The sequence below is a fragment of the Callorhinus ursinus genome, unplaced genomic scaffold (genome assembly GCF_003265705.2).
Source record: "Callorhinus ursinus isolate GAN/ISIS: 27379988/994484 unplaced genomic scaffold, GSC_fseal_2.0 scaffold12, whole genome shotgun sequence".
NCBI lineage: Eukaryota > Metazoa > Chordata > Mammalia > Carnivora > Otariidae > Callorhinus > Callorhinus ursinus.
This window is the reverse complement of record NW_027397074.1, coordinates 77,461,388-77,476,441: the sequence shown is the minus strand read 5'-3', so window position 1 is coordinate 77,476,441 and position 15,054 is coordinate 77,461,388. Positions and strand designations below refer to the sequence as shown.

Genomic DNA, 15,054 nt, shown 5'->3' with positions numbered 1-15,054 from the left:
ACTATTTCCCAAGCCCTGTGCCTTACATATTTACACACATTGTTCTATTTAATCCTAGGGGGACTCCTGCTCAGAGAGATGAAGAAACTTGCTCAGAGTCAAAACTACCAGAGCTAAAAATCAAACCAAGTCTTTCTAATTCCAGAATCTGTGCATTTCAGTGAAACTAGTTGGCACTTGTTTAATCTCGTGGCAAGGAACTAGGCTGGGTAGGTCTTGCCTGGCTTATAGCTGTCCCAAGAGCCCAACTGACCCCAGAGTTAGGATATAAAAGGAAATATGAAGAGCAGGTTTTACGTGTCATCCTTGCGCAGGGGCCATGCTAATCTTCTCTGTATCGTTCCAATTTTAGTATATGTGCTGCCGAAGCGAGCACTGAAGAGCAGGTTTTAAACTATCCTCTATGTTCCTGGAGGTAGTTCACCTCAAAAGCCACTCCACAGCCTCTTTGATGGTGTTAGTGTGGGACTTTGGAGGTTGCAGTCAGTAGTTTGGTGCCTTGGGTAAGAAGGTGGACTTTGGATACCTAGGTAAAAACTTTTGTAAGGAAGGAAAACTTTAAATGAATGCATTTCATTACTACAGCCTTATATCATCCAAGGATAGATGAGAAATCTACTAATTCTTAGGTTGAGAGATCTTTCCCTTTTTACCAACTATTTGTTGCCTTTAGTTCCTATACCAAATTCTTAAAAAAAATTGAAGCTGAGTGGACTTTTAAAATAAACGTTGCTTGTAGCTTTACCACAATGTATTAGTTTTCGAATAGGTTTTCTGCACAGTTAATAATCAGTAAAAATTTACTGAGATCATGGTGTTGTGGGCAGGCTGTACTTGGTAATGAGAGAAGTCTTGAGCTCAATTCAGGAAATAGAGTATATAAAATAGCTCAATATCAGTATGTGGAAATGTGTATCGGTAAAATGTCATAGGACTTTCTATGGGTGATCCAGTGAAGAATTTGTAATTTGAGTTGGGCTTTGAAGACTATATAGTGTGGATTGCTTGGTGAAGAATGGGGAGAGAATTTGAAGCCTGAGGAATATCTAATGAAGTCCACAGGACAGTAAGACCTTAAAGAATTTGGCCACCCACCCTTCCAACAACAAGAGTAGAGAATATAAATGGGAGCATTATCCAAGAGGAAAAAAGAGAATGTTTGGCAGATCCTACGGAATTCTGGTTAGTCATTAATTCAATTCTGTTCTTGTCAAGTGTCCAAAAAAAGCCAGCTAAGCAACAATTTCAGAAGATTAAGACAATAGAAAGTGCTAAAGTTGTCACTGTCCCACTCACCAATTGGCAGTTGGGCTGTTCTTCTATAGATGGAAGCTATTCAACAAAGGTCAGATTGTCACCCCTATAGAAAACCACCCCCAACACACACACATTTACACACACTGGTCTAATAAACGTTGAACATTTTGCTGTTAGGAAAAAGTAGGGCGGGTGCCTGGGTGGCTCAGTCGGTTAAGCGACTGCCTTGGGCTCAGGTCATGATCCTGGAGTCCCGGGATCGAGTCCCGCATCGGGCTCCCAGCTTGGTGGGGAGTCTGCTGCTCCCTCTGACCCTCCCCCCTCTCATGTGCACGCTCTTTCTCTCTCTCTCTCTCTCTCTCTCATTCTCAGTCTCTCAAAATAAATAAATAAATAAATAAATCTTTAAAAAAAAAGAAAAAGTAGGGCGATTTGTATATGAAGGAAAGTTTTATAAGAGAAATAAAGGGAGTGAGAGAGACTAAAGGGTTGAAAGTGATTCTTACAAATTTTGCTTTCAGAATTCTACATGTTGTGTGTCCTACTATATTTGCTTTTAACATGCCTGTTAAAGCTGTAGTGATTGTAGAATTCTTTTAATGTACGGTGAGGGGTGGGAGAAGTTATCCCTCCCTCTGGGAGAGAAACTGAGATGTATGTGGTAGTTCCATTTGGTGCCCTTCAAAGATCTGAAATAAACTTCTTGGTTTAGGAACATTTAATTTTCATGTTTACTTTGATTTTTAAAAATTTTATATGATCAAGGAGTTTTTAATATTTACTTATTTATCAATTTACTGTTGTCATAAAAAATTAGTAAATGTATGAAATTTACTATTAAATTCTGAAACTTTAAAATAAATGTTGTTAGAATGTTTATAATTGTCAAAACCTGAAGACATCACTAACATTTTAGTATAAGAGATTATATTGTCGTGGGGATGGGGGGCTGAAGAGTAGGAGCTAGAGAGAGGAACCAGGGACTTTTGAGGATTATTAGCTAGGTTTTGCCCAAAGTGTCCTAAATTAATTTGAATGTTCCTATCCTCTCTCTTCTTCCCTAAGCCTTGTGGAAGTCGCCCTTAATAATATATCTTAAATATTGATAGATGAGTTTATGTTCTTTGCTGGTTTAGATTTTCTAGGACACATCTAACATTGTTTTCTTACTTAATTTGGTGTAGCCATCACTTTTTAAGAATGAGGAATGTGGCCATAGTCAAGGTATGACGAGACAAATCTGAGTTTCTGGAAGTGTCAAGTTGGCTTCTGTGACTTTGAGTTTCTCTTCTGGTTGAAGTGCAGCCCTAACTACTGACACCTCCTGAACCTCACTTTCAAAGAGAGGCTTGGTTTGGAACTCTCGCTGAATACAGAGAGAGCTCTCACACCTCTCACTTTCTTCTCATGACCCTCTCTTTGCTCCGTCTTAGCCTGCTGTTATTACACTTACACCTTATCACTGTTAAGGAGTATACTACCTTGGATATTTCAGATTGTGAACATTCCACTATTTGAGCATAATCTCTGCCCCTTACGGATCACATGTTCAAGGCCTCCACTGAGTTAGTGTTAGGAATGCATAGAGATCCCTCAGCATCTCTTCATTTTCTCACTACCTTCTTCAGTCTTCATGTCCTTTTCGTCCAGCAGCTCGAATCACAGGGTCTGTCATTATCTTCCCTGTGAATATCCTCAGCTCTCTTTCTGGTCTTTGTCCACAAAACCCCAACTCTGGACAGACCCAGCCTCTTCCTTTGGGCCTGTGTTGAACATTGCTGAAAAAATATCACACATCTGTGCAGAAGTAGTTTCACTTGGAACTTATGATCACAGACCTCAGATGGACTCTCAACCCTGTCTGGCAATGTTACCGTGTTTCTTAGTCTTTCGTTCTTCAGACCAATGATTTTATACTTTATTTCCTAGCTCCTTACACCTCACACCTTTCTTTTCCCACACTTTCCATACTCAGGTAATTTTCTCACACCAGACTAAGCTGAGAAAACAGAAACCTTCAGGCTATAGTGTGATGTCCAATTTATCAATTTTTTCCTTTGTTCCTGTTTGTTTGGGGTTGATACTAATTCAAGGCCACAGAGATTTACTCCTCTGCCTTAAGAGTTTTATAGGTTTTGTTCTTACTTAGTTCTTAGGTGTATGATCCATTTGAGTTAATTTTTGTATATGTGTATGGTGGGGGTCCAAATGCAGTCTTTTACATGTGTGTTTATCTCAGGGCTATTTGTTGAAAAGACTATTCTTTCCCCATTGAATGGTCTTGGCATTGTCGTCGAAAATCAATTGATCCTAAATGTGAGGGTTTATTTCTGAGTTCTCAATTCTGTTGCATTCTGTATGTCTCTTCTTCTGCTAGTACCACACAGTCTTGATTACTGTAGTTTTGTATGTAAGCTTTGAAATTTGGAAGTTTGGATCCCCTATCCAATGATTTTTAACCTTTTCTTTGGGTTGTAGAAACCTTTTTGGGTATAAGAAACTGTGGGCCCAGGACATGGTACATAAATGTGTAGAAAATTTTGCCTAGGGTTTATTTTATTGGATTCGAAATTGATAGTCTTTCAGTTAAAAAAAAAAAGCTTTTTGGGGTGCCTGGGTGGCTCAGTTGGTTAAGCGTCTGCCTTCAGCTCAGGTCATGAGCTCCCTGCTCAGCGGGGAGTCTTCCACTCCCTCTTCCTCTGCCCCTCCCCCTGCTCTTTCTCTCTTGTTCACTCTGTCTCAAATAAATAAAATCTTTTACAAAATTTATTTAAAAAAGCTTTTTAAACAGTATATTCACCTTTTGCTTTCTATGGAAATGAAATAAATTTAAATTGGACAAATAAAAATAAAGCAAGTTTCAGTTCTACTCAAAAGTGAATTGCATTTACTTGATTCAGTTACACGGATTGAATATTTGAATGACAATGTCATGTTATTTTTGACAGCTGGTTTTGACTTTTTTGGTTTGATTGCAGTGAGCTCTACTCAGATTCTCAAAGACTGCATGGTAGCAAATGTACTGGATGTAGTTCACACATGAAAGGCTTGTTTTGGGATATGCAGATACAGCTAAGATTTTTTTTTTGATATTTTGTTATAGTTGTTAGATTGCTACATTTTAAAGTTTTTGTTTGTTGAATTTCTTTACATGATTGTAAAAATAGAATAGAATTTTATCCTTAAAAGCATTTTAATTATGAAATAACACAAAAACATGTCTAAAACATAAATCGTCAGTTTAATGAATAATTAAAAAACATATAACAACCACCCAGGACCCCAAGACAGACCTTTCCAGATTACAGCTCCCTAGAGGAAACCATGATCCTACAATTATGATTTCTCTCTTCCTTGCTTTCCTTTTTAGTTTAATCCCTAAGCACTGTAGTACAGCTTTGCCTGATTTTGAATTTTATGAATAGAATACACTGTATATATTCTCTGTCTCTCTTTTTTTTTTAACACACTGATCACTCATTTATAGAATTTGTTCATATATTGCATGGGGCCATAGTTCTTTCATTTTTGTATCTGTATGTACTATAACTGTGAGAATTTACTATATTTCATTCACTTTACTGTTGACTATTACAAATAATGATTCTATGACCATTCCTGTTTAGGTAGGTATCCTGGTGCACATGTTCATGAGTTTCTCTAAGATATATTTACCCAGAGAGAAATTGCTTGGTCATAGAATACAGTTCTTTAGTTTTGTTGCAAATTTGTTTTCTAAAATGGCTATATTAGATTTACTTCAGCCAGCAGTATATGAAAGTTTCCACTGCTCCACATCACTTCAACATTTGTCATCAGACTTTTTAGTATTAGACAATCTGGTGGGTGTATTGTGTTATTATATTGCAGTTTTAATTTGTATTTCCCTCAGTTGTTAATGAGGTTGCATACCTCACCATGTGTATATTAGCCACTTGGATTTCCTTTTATGATGTGCCTCTTCAAATCTTTTGGCCCTTTTTTCTGTTGTTTTTTTTTTTTTCTTATTATTTGTAAGAATTTATTCTATTCTAGATATAGTTCCTTTGGTGGTGATCTGTACTGTAATGTCTTCTTCCATTCTGGTTTATCCTTTCATTCTTTATAGTTTAATGAACAAAATTTATTTTGGTATGATTGAAATTACCAGGGTTTTTTTTCCCCCTTATGGACAGGGCATTTTATATTTTGATTAAGATAACCCTTCCCAGCACAAAGTCATAAAGATATTTTCATATTATTGTTTTTTTTCTTTTTTCTTTTTTTAAGTAGGCTCCACGCCCAGCTCAGAGTCCAACTCTGGGTTCGAACTCTTAACTGTGAGATCCAGACCTGAGCTAAGACAGAGTCAGACACTGAGCTGACTGAGCCAACCAGGCGCCCCTATTTTCATATTCTTATTACAACCTTTATAGTTTTACTTTCATGTGTTGTTTAGGTTTCTAATCTACTTTGCAATAAATTTTAATGTTGTGAATTAGGTGCCTAATTTCATTTTTTTCTTCATACAGATATATAAAAGTCTCAGAACCTTATGAATTGAAAAATCTGTCCTTGCTGTGTGCTCTGCAGTGCCTATGTGTTACATAAGTGTCCACATGTGCATGAGTCTGTTTTTGAGCTCTTCTATCTTTTCCATAGTGCCTTAATTCCTATAACTTTAAAATAAATCTTGATACCTGGTAGAGTATATGTAAGAATGCCTTACATATTCTTGGCCCTTTATATTTCCATATCAATTTTAGAATCAGCTTATCAGGTTCCATAGATTTTTTTTTTTAAGATTTTTTTATTTATTTGACAGAGACAGCGAGAGAGGGAACACAAGCAGGGGGAGTGGGAGAGGGAGAAGCAGGCTCCCCGCTGAGCAGGGAGCCCGATGGGGGGCTCGATCCCAGGACTCTGGGATCATGACCTGAGCCGAAGGCAGATGCTTAATGACTGCGCCACCCAGGCGCCCCAGGTTCCATAGATTTTGATTGGGATTAAATTGAATCTGTGAATCACTGTGCAGAGAATTAATATCTTTACATTATTGAACTTCAAATCCATGATCATGATGTATATCTTGATTCATTTGCATCTTCTTTAAAGTCACTTAGTAACATTTTATGATTTTCCTTAAAGAGGTCTTGCATAGTTTTTGTTCAATTCCAGTGTACTCGACATTTTTGAAAAATTTTATTTATTTATTGAGCACTAGTCTGGGGAAGATTTGGCGGGGGGAGGGTGGAGAGGGAGAATCTCAAGCAGACTCCACATTGAACGTGGAGCTTGACGTAAAGCTTGTTCTCACGACTCTGAGATCATGACCTGAGCTGAAATCAAGAGTCTGATGGATGCTTTACTGATTTAGCCACCCAGATGCCCCTTGACATTTTTAATTCAGTTGTACATGGTGTTTTATTTTGTTGTTTAGATTTATATTGTTTGTATATGGAAATGTGATTACCTTTTATGTGCTGATGCTATATGTAGGAACCTTTTTTGATTATCATTTATCTAGAGATTCTTTTAAGTTTTCTGCACATGTAGGCATAGTATTTGCAAATGACAGCTTTTTTTCTTTTCTAATTCCTATACCTTTTAATTCTTCTTTTTTTTTTTTTAAAGATTTTATTTATTCATTTGACAGAGAGAGACAGTGAGAGAGGGAACACAAGCAGGGGGGAGTGGGAGAGGGAGAAGCAGGCTTCCTGCTGAGCAGGGAGCCCGATGTGGGGCTTGATCCTAGGACCCTGGGATCACGACCCGAGCTGAAGGCAGACGCTTAACGACTGAGCCACCCAGGCGCCCCTCTTTTTCTTATTTTACTATACTAGCTAGTGTTCAATAGAACTGGTAACATCAGACATTCTTTTGTTCTTAATCTCAGAAAGACCAATTTCATGTCATTTGCATAGGATTTTTTATTTTTTATTTTATTTTTTAAAGATTTTATTTGAGAGAGAGTGAGCACGAGAGGGAAGAGGGTCAGAGGGAGAAGCAGACTCCCCACCGAGCAGGGAGCCCGATGTGGGACTCGATCCCGGGACTCCAGGATCATGACCTGAGCCGAAGGCAGTCGTTTAACCAACTGAGCCACCCAGACACCCTGCATAGGATTTTTTAGAAGTACCCTTTAACAGATTATGAAAGTGTCCTTCTAGTCTTAATTTTCTAAGAGGTTTTGTTTACTTTTTAATCATAAGTAAATGTTGAATTTTGTCAAGCACTTGTCCTGTATCTTTTTTCTTTAAATTTTTATTGTTATGTTAATCACCATATATTACATCATTAGTTTTTTTTTTTAAAGATTTTATTTATTTTTTTGAGAGAGAGAATGAGAGAGAGAGAGCACGAGAGGGAAGAGGGTCAGAGGGAGAAGCAGACTCCCTGCTGAGCAGGGAGCCCGATGTGGGACTCGATCCCGGGACTCCAGGATCATGACCTGAGCTGAAGGCAGACGCTTAACCAACTGAGCCACCCAGGCGCCCTACATCATTAGTTTTTGATGTAGTGTTCCATGATTCATTGTTTGTGTATAACACCCAGTACTCCACGCAGAACGTGCCCTCTTTAATACCTGTATCTTTTTAAATGGTCATAAGACCTTTTCTTTTAATCTGTTAATGTAGCATATTTCACTGATTAAACGTTTTAGAGTTTACCACCTTGCATTCTTGAGATAGACCAAACTTGCTATTTGCATCTTTGCTCATAAATGAGAGTGGCTTGTAATTTTCCTTTCTTGTATCATCCTTTCCAAGTTTTAGTATCAGGCTGTGCTATCCTAAAATGAGTTAGGGAGTAAGTCTTTTTGTTCTATTCTCTGGTGCAAGTTTTATATAGTATTAGAATTACTTCTTGAGTATATGTGGGACTGGGATATTTGTGTGTGTTGGGGGGACAGTTTTAAAAATTATGAAGTAACAGTTACAGGAGTATTCAGATACTCTATTTCTTTGTGATTCAGGTTTGCCTATTTATCTATATTTTCTAGTCTCTTAGCATAAAATTGTTCATAATACTCTCTTTTACCTTTAATGTCTATAGAATCTATAGTTCTGTACTTCTTTTCCTTCCTGGTATTGGTTATTCATGTCTTATCTCTTTCTTCAGTTCGCTAGAGAGGTTTGCCAATTTTGTGTTTTCAGAGAATTTTTGGCTTTGGTGCTCTGTTGCATGGTTTGTTTTCTGTGTCATCAGTTCTGCTTTTTTTATTCGTTCTATGTTTTTAAGGTTTATTTTGCTATTCTTTTTGTAACTTCTTCAGGTAAATGTTTATTAGCTTACTGATTTCAGCCTTTTTTTCTAATACATGCATTTAAAGCCGTACATTTTTTTTAAAGCTGTACATTTTTTTAAATTTTTTATTGTTATGTTAATCACCATACATGACATCATTAGTTTTTGATGTAGTGTTCCATGATTCATTGTTTGTGCATAACACCCAGGGCTCCACGCAGAATGTGCCCTCTTTAATACCCATCACCAGGTTAACCCATCCCCCCACTCCCCTCCCCTCTAGAACCCTCAGTTTGTTTTTCAGAGTCCATCGTCTCTCATGGTTCGTCTCCCCCTCCGACTTACTCCCCTTCATTCTTCCCCTCCTGCTATCTTCTTTTTCTTTTTTCTTAACATATGTTGCGTTATTTGTTTCAGAAGTACAGATCTGTGATTCAACAGTCTTGCACAATTCACAGCGCTCACCATAGCACATACCCTACCCAGTGTCTATCACCCAGCCACCCCATCCCTCCCACCCCCCACCACTCCAGCAACACTCAGTTTGTTTCCTGAGATTAAGAATTCCTCATATCAGTGAGGTCATATGATACATGTCTTTCTCTGATTGACTTATTTCGCTCAAAGCTGTACATTTCTGTTTATAAGTTCTGCATCCCACAATTTTGTTATGCAGCATTTTTATTAGTGCTCATTTCAAGATAATTTTCAGTGTTTCACTATGATTTATCTGTTGACTCATGGGTTATTTAGCAGTTTATTTCTTAATTTCTAAATACATGAAGATTTTTCATTTAACTTTTTGTCATTAATTTCTGTCTTAATTGAACTGTGGCCAGAGAGTTCTGGATTTCAGACCTTCAAAATTTGTGGCCCCGTGTATGGTTGCTTGTTATGAATGGTCCATATATGCTGGAAAGAATATGTGTTCTGTAGATGTTGGGTATATTATTCCATAAATGTCCATTAGGCCATGTTTGTTATTTTTTATTATTTTTAGTTTTTTAAGATTGATTTATTTATTTGAGAGAGAGAGGGAGAGAGAGTTCATATGAGTTGGGAGAGGGGCAGAGGGAGAAAATCTTCAAGCCAACTCTCCCCTGAGTGTAGAGCTCAGTGCTGGGCTGGACCCCAGTGCGGGGCTCAATCCCATAACCTATGAGATCATGACCTAAGCTCTGAAACCAAGAGTTGGACGCTCAACTCACTGAGCCACCCACGTGTCCCTAGGCCATGTTTTTTTTTTTTAATTTTTTTAAAGATTTTATTTATCCATTTGAGAGGCAATGAGAGAGAGAGAACTTGAGAGGGGGAGGGTCAGAGGGAGAAGCAGACTCCCCGCCGAGCAGGGAGCCCGATGTGGGACTCGATCCCGGGACTCCAGGATCATGACCTGAGCCGAAGGCAGTCGCTTAACCAACTGAGCCACCCAGGTGCCCCCTCGGCCATGTTTTTTAATCCTGTGTATTTCATAGATTTTTGTTTTACCTGCTTATTCTGTCAGATACTGAGAGAGTTGTTAGAATCTCCTGCTACAGTTGTTCCTGTTGTATCCTCCTGGGAAATTGAAATTTTTAAACTGAATATGTGTATCTCATATTTTTTACTTTAGATTTTCTGTTGCTTAATCTTAATATAGCTGTACTTTTTTTTTTTTTTACTGTTTGCCCGTCCTATTTCTTTCAATCTTTCTGTGTCCTTGTTTTATGTGTGTCTCTTATAACCAGTGAATTGTAGTGTTTATTAAGTCCAGCCAGGTAATCTGTGTTTTTTAACTGGAGCAGGTTGGTCAATTTGCATATGATATAATTACAGTACTTATATATTTGAATTTATACCTCCATTTTATTTTAGTCTCTCCATTTCTTTTTCTTTTTTTCCCCTCCTTTTTTTGAATTGATTTTTAAAATAAATTCTTTGTCCTCACCCTGGTAATAGTATGGAAGTTACACTTTCTATTTCCCTTTTTTCAGTTGTCTCCTGAGAGATTCTAGTAGGCATTCTTATTTCAGAAGCCCAGTGTTAATTATCACCTTTCCTGGGCGCCTGGGTGGCGCGGTCATTAAGCGTCTGCCTTCGGCTCAGGTCGTGATCCCAGGGTCCTGGGATTGAGCCCCGCATCGAGCTCCCTTCTTGGCGGGAAGCCTGCTTCTCCCTCTCCCACTCCTCCTGCTTGTGTTCCCTCTCTCGGTGTGTCTCTCTCTGTCAAATAAATAAGTAAAATCTTAAAAAAAAAATCTTAAAAATTATCACCTTTCCTCTCCTTCCAGGATCAGTGCATTAGGACCCTGTAACTCCATTTGTTCTCTTCAGTTTAGTGTTTTATATATCTTTAAATCTCACATGACATTATTTCATGTAGGGGGAATATCCATGTCAATTTACCCATATATTTATTACTACTTTTTTAAGCTTTTCACTTTTTTCTTGCATTACACCTCTCTGTGATAATCTTTTTTTTTTTTTTAAAGATTTTATTTATTTATTTGACAGAGAGAGAGAGACAGCGAGAGCAGGAACACAAGCAGGGGGAGTGGGTGAGGGAGAAGCAGGCTTCCCGCGGAGCAGGGAGCCCGATGTGGGGCTCGATCCCAGGACTCTGGGATCATGACCTGAGCCGAAGGCAGACGCTTAACAACTGAGCCACCCAGGTGCCCTGTGATAATCTTTTTGCCAGCGGTATGTCCTTTGCATTTCCTTTACTCTGGGTTAGCTGGATGTGAACTCTCAGTTTTTGGTTGACTACAAATACTTCTTCCCTTACCTTCTTGAAACATATTTTAACTGAATACTGAATGCTAGGTTAATAGAATGCTAAGATAGGGAATAGGAGTGGGAAGGAGGAGGGACAGAGAAGGGAGAGAGAGCATGAGTGAGAGGGGCAGAGAGAATCTCAAGCCGACTCCATGCTGAGTGTGGAGCCTAATGTGGGGCTCGCCTGGAGGCTTGATGTGGGACTCTCCTCAGGGCTTGATCTCATGACCCCAAGATCATGACCCTGAGATCTTGACCTGAGCCAAAACCAAGAGCTGGATGCTTAACTGACTGCACCACCCAGGTGCCCCTGGTGTCTCAGAATTCTAAGGATACTAATCCTATTGTATCAAGGCCCCACCTTCATGACCTCATTCAATCTTAATTACTTCCTTAGCGGTCCTATCTCCAAATACAGCCACACTGATGGGGTTACAGCTTCAACATGGGAATTTGGGGGGGGATGCAAACAATGAGTCCACATATTAGCTGGCATTTACATAATGGTTGAGGGTCTTATGGCTTATAATTATATTACTTCTGATGTCTCTACTGTTGATAATAGTGAATCACTTTCCATGTATTTGGGCATATTCTCCCCCATAATTATTTAGCAAGTGTATAGGGAAGAGAATAAAATTTATCTTTGCATATGTTTCTGTAATCTACAGAATTTGTTGGTGAGGTTGTTGTACACTTCCCAGCTAAAGTCTAACCATCTATTGTAGTTTAGTAAAGATTTTCAGCTTAATTGCAAATTGACTCTGTTTTTCTTTATTGTAGCTGTGTTGGTGTAGAGGAACATCATGCTGTTGACATTGACCTTTATCACTGTCCCAACTGTGCAGTTCTACATGGTTCCTCCTTGAGTAAGTATTAGAAACAAATAAATACCGAAGTTTAGAATTCAATGTGTACATGACAATATTTTAATAATAACTTTGACTAGTTATGTTACATCCACCAGGAACTATAGGGAATTTTTTTCTGAAGATACTGAGAATACAGTTTCTGTCTGAATTATTGAATAACATTTAATAAGTCAAGATAAAATGAAAAAAATACTGTTTTTTTTCCCTTTAAAGATTTATCTATTTTAGAGAGTGCGAGAAAAAGTGAGTGTGTATGAGTGGTGGGGGACAGAGGAGAGGGGGAGAGGAAGAGAATCTCAAGCAGACTCCCCACTGAGCATGGACCCCCCAACATGGGGCTTGATCCCATGACCCTAGATCACGACCTGAGCCGAAATCACAAGTTAGATGTTTAACCACTTAACCCAGGTGCCCCCAAAATACTATCATTTTTAATGGCCAGTGCAAAGCCCCCAAACTTAAGGACATATAGTCAAAGCTTTCCAATTTGAGAAGTGTGGAAAAGTAAAATATTCTGATTCTGGAAGCTGATTTCAGATGTTTTTATCTTTTTATAAATTAAAAACTTTCAGTAATATTTGGGACAGTGTACAGGATAAGACTTTAATGCACACACATGCATTATATTTTTAGGGGGAAATTCAGGTATCAGTATGCTGAAATGTTATTCTGTTTTCTGAATTTGGTCATCAGTTTGAGTATGGCCTAGAGTCCTGCCCAATTTGAAACCACACCCTGTCCCAGTTCCATTCTGAGGAAGGCAGAGGCCAGAGCAAGTGTCTGCCTACACTCCTCTGTCTGAGGGGCAGGGTGCAGGCTGGGAAATTCATGTGCCCTCTGGGGTGTACCAATATCCTACATAAAATGATATTTATCCCTAGCCTTTTACAGATGCTTCAGAAGAATAGATTGGAGTGTTAATTGTGCAGGTAGAAAGTAGAGATAACGTTTAAAAAGCTTTGAAGGATGTTGTAACTTTCTTTTTTAAAAAAATTTAGACTGCAAGCTAGCATTTTTGTGTTCATTAAAACTAAAGGGGAAAACTATAGATTTAGTCATAGGAACCTTTTTCTGAACATACTTTGATACACATTTGGGTGAGATGTGGGTGACCTATACAACCTCTTTTATTGTCATTAAAAAAAAATTTTTTTTTTTGAGAGGAAGAGAGAGAGTCTTAAGCAGGCTCCATGCCCGGCGCGGAGCCTGACGTGGGGCTCAATCTCATAACCCTGAGATCATGACGTGAGCTGAAATCAAGAGTTTGGACGCTTAACTGACTGAGCCACCAAGGCGCCCCACAAACTATTTTAAATGCAGCTTTTTTCCTAGTACTTTTTTTTTTTTAAGTAGGCTCCATGCCCAGCGTGGAACCCAATGTGGGGCCTGAATTCACAACCCTGAGATTAAGACCTGAGCTGAGATAGAATCAGACTCTTAACTGACTGAGCCACCTACCAGCCCCCCAGTACTTTTTTTTTTTAAATAGAAATTTTTATCTGAGGTTGTGGGCAAGCAATTCTGTAAAAGAGATTTACTAGCAACTGACTGCTGATCTGTTAGAAATATTAGTAATTTACCTAATTTCTTTGTAAGAGATTTAGAAATTCAAGCTATAAGAATACATCAAAATATTACATTAAATTTCATAATATGTTACAATACAGGTTATCCATTTTATTAGTTACACAGTATAAAATTTGAGGTTAGCAGATTGGTAGAGTTGTTAGTATACTTGGCCAGTTTATTGTCATAAATGGTTTTAAAGCTTCTTCTTTTGTGTAGCAGTGAAATATGTGGTATATAACTTGGAATAATTATTGACCAAGTGTAATTCTTAGAGGAAATATATAATACTGGGTTTTTACCTCAAGAAAGGAAACAGAACTAAAATTTATAGCAGTTTTAGTTTAGAATTTATGTAATCCCCAAATGAAATATTTTGAATTTTCATTTCTATGAAATATGTGGGTTACTGTGAGATGGAACAGTGTCGTGTTTAAAACAGTCTGATACGTAATGCATTCTGTTTTCTGTTTTTCCTATATGATTTAATTTTTTAAAAAGCTTGTCATGCTCACTAAATTGATTTCATAATCCATAATGGATCACGACCTGCACTTTGATTAACGGTGCTTCAAAGAGAAGCTTGACTGTTGTGTGGCCCTTCGTATGCTTCTCTTGCTTGAATAACATAAGATCAGGAATTGGTTATTTTCTGGGCAAAAGTCCAACACTAAATACCCACAGGAAAATGTCCAAGATCCAGTAATTTATTTTATCTTGATTTAAGGCTCACCTTCCCTACCTCTCACCCTCCACCCTCAACTTGGGTCATTGCTTTTGACCCCTTTCCCTCTGCTATTAAGCCCCTCTTGCTTGCCACCTAGAGCTTCCTGTTCTCTCAGAGTTCCCAGGAATCCTTATTGTAGATACTATTTAGGCAGTATAATATTCACTTGGTTGGTAAATTTAGATTTGACCTTTTTAATGGGAGTTAAGAACTCTATTCAAGGACAAGTATCAAAAAAGTCCTATACTTACACACATACCTCAGTGTTCCTCAGGCACATGGAATCCAAACTCAAAATTTTCTCTCCCTATGACCACTACTAGAATATTCCTTCCTTTAAGAAATTCAGTCAGCTTCTTGCAGTGGCTAATTTTATGTGTTAAACACGTTGGCCTACCAGGACACTTGTAGCCTTCTGTTAACATTATGCAAATCTGCTCATTTAAAAGGAAAGAGAAGTAATTGGCAGCTTATTGGATGCCCCAGAAACTATGCCAAGAAGTACTTGACCTCTGTTATTTCCTTTGATATTTGTAACATGTTGAGGTGAGAAAAATGATCTAACTAGCTCTTTCATGTAGTTATTTGGCAGAGCTGGAGTTTGAGCCCGTAGCTGTCCAATCCCAAATCTGTTCTAATTCTAATGTATTC

General features: G+C 38.1%; 1 protein-coding gene and 1 pseudogene across 1 annotated transcript in view; one reads left to right on the top strand and one right to left on the bottom strand.

Moving 5' to 3' along the window:
- Positions 1-15,054, top strand: part of KDM7A (lysine demethylase 7A) — a 110,157-nt gene that overhangs the window by 52,011 nt on the left and 43,092 nt on the right. Inside the window, exon 3 of the mRNA XM_073899273.1 lies at positions 12,022-12,107. Coding sequence (XP_073755374.1) covers positions 12,022-12,107 — 86 coding nt within the window. The remainder of the gene's footprint in view (positions 1-12,021; positions 12,108-15,054) is intronic.
- On the bottom strand, positions 276-376 carry LOC112811087 (U6 spliceosomal RNA; annotated as a pseudogene).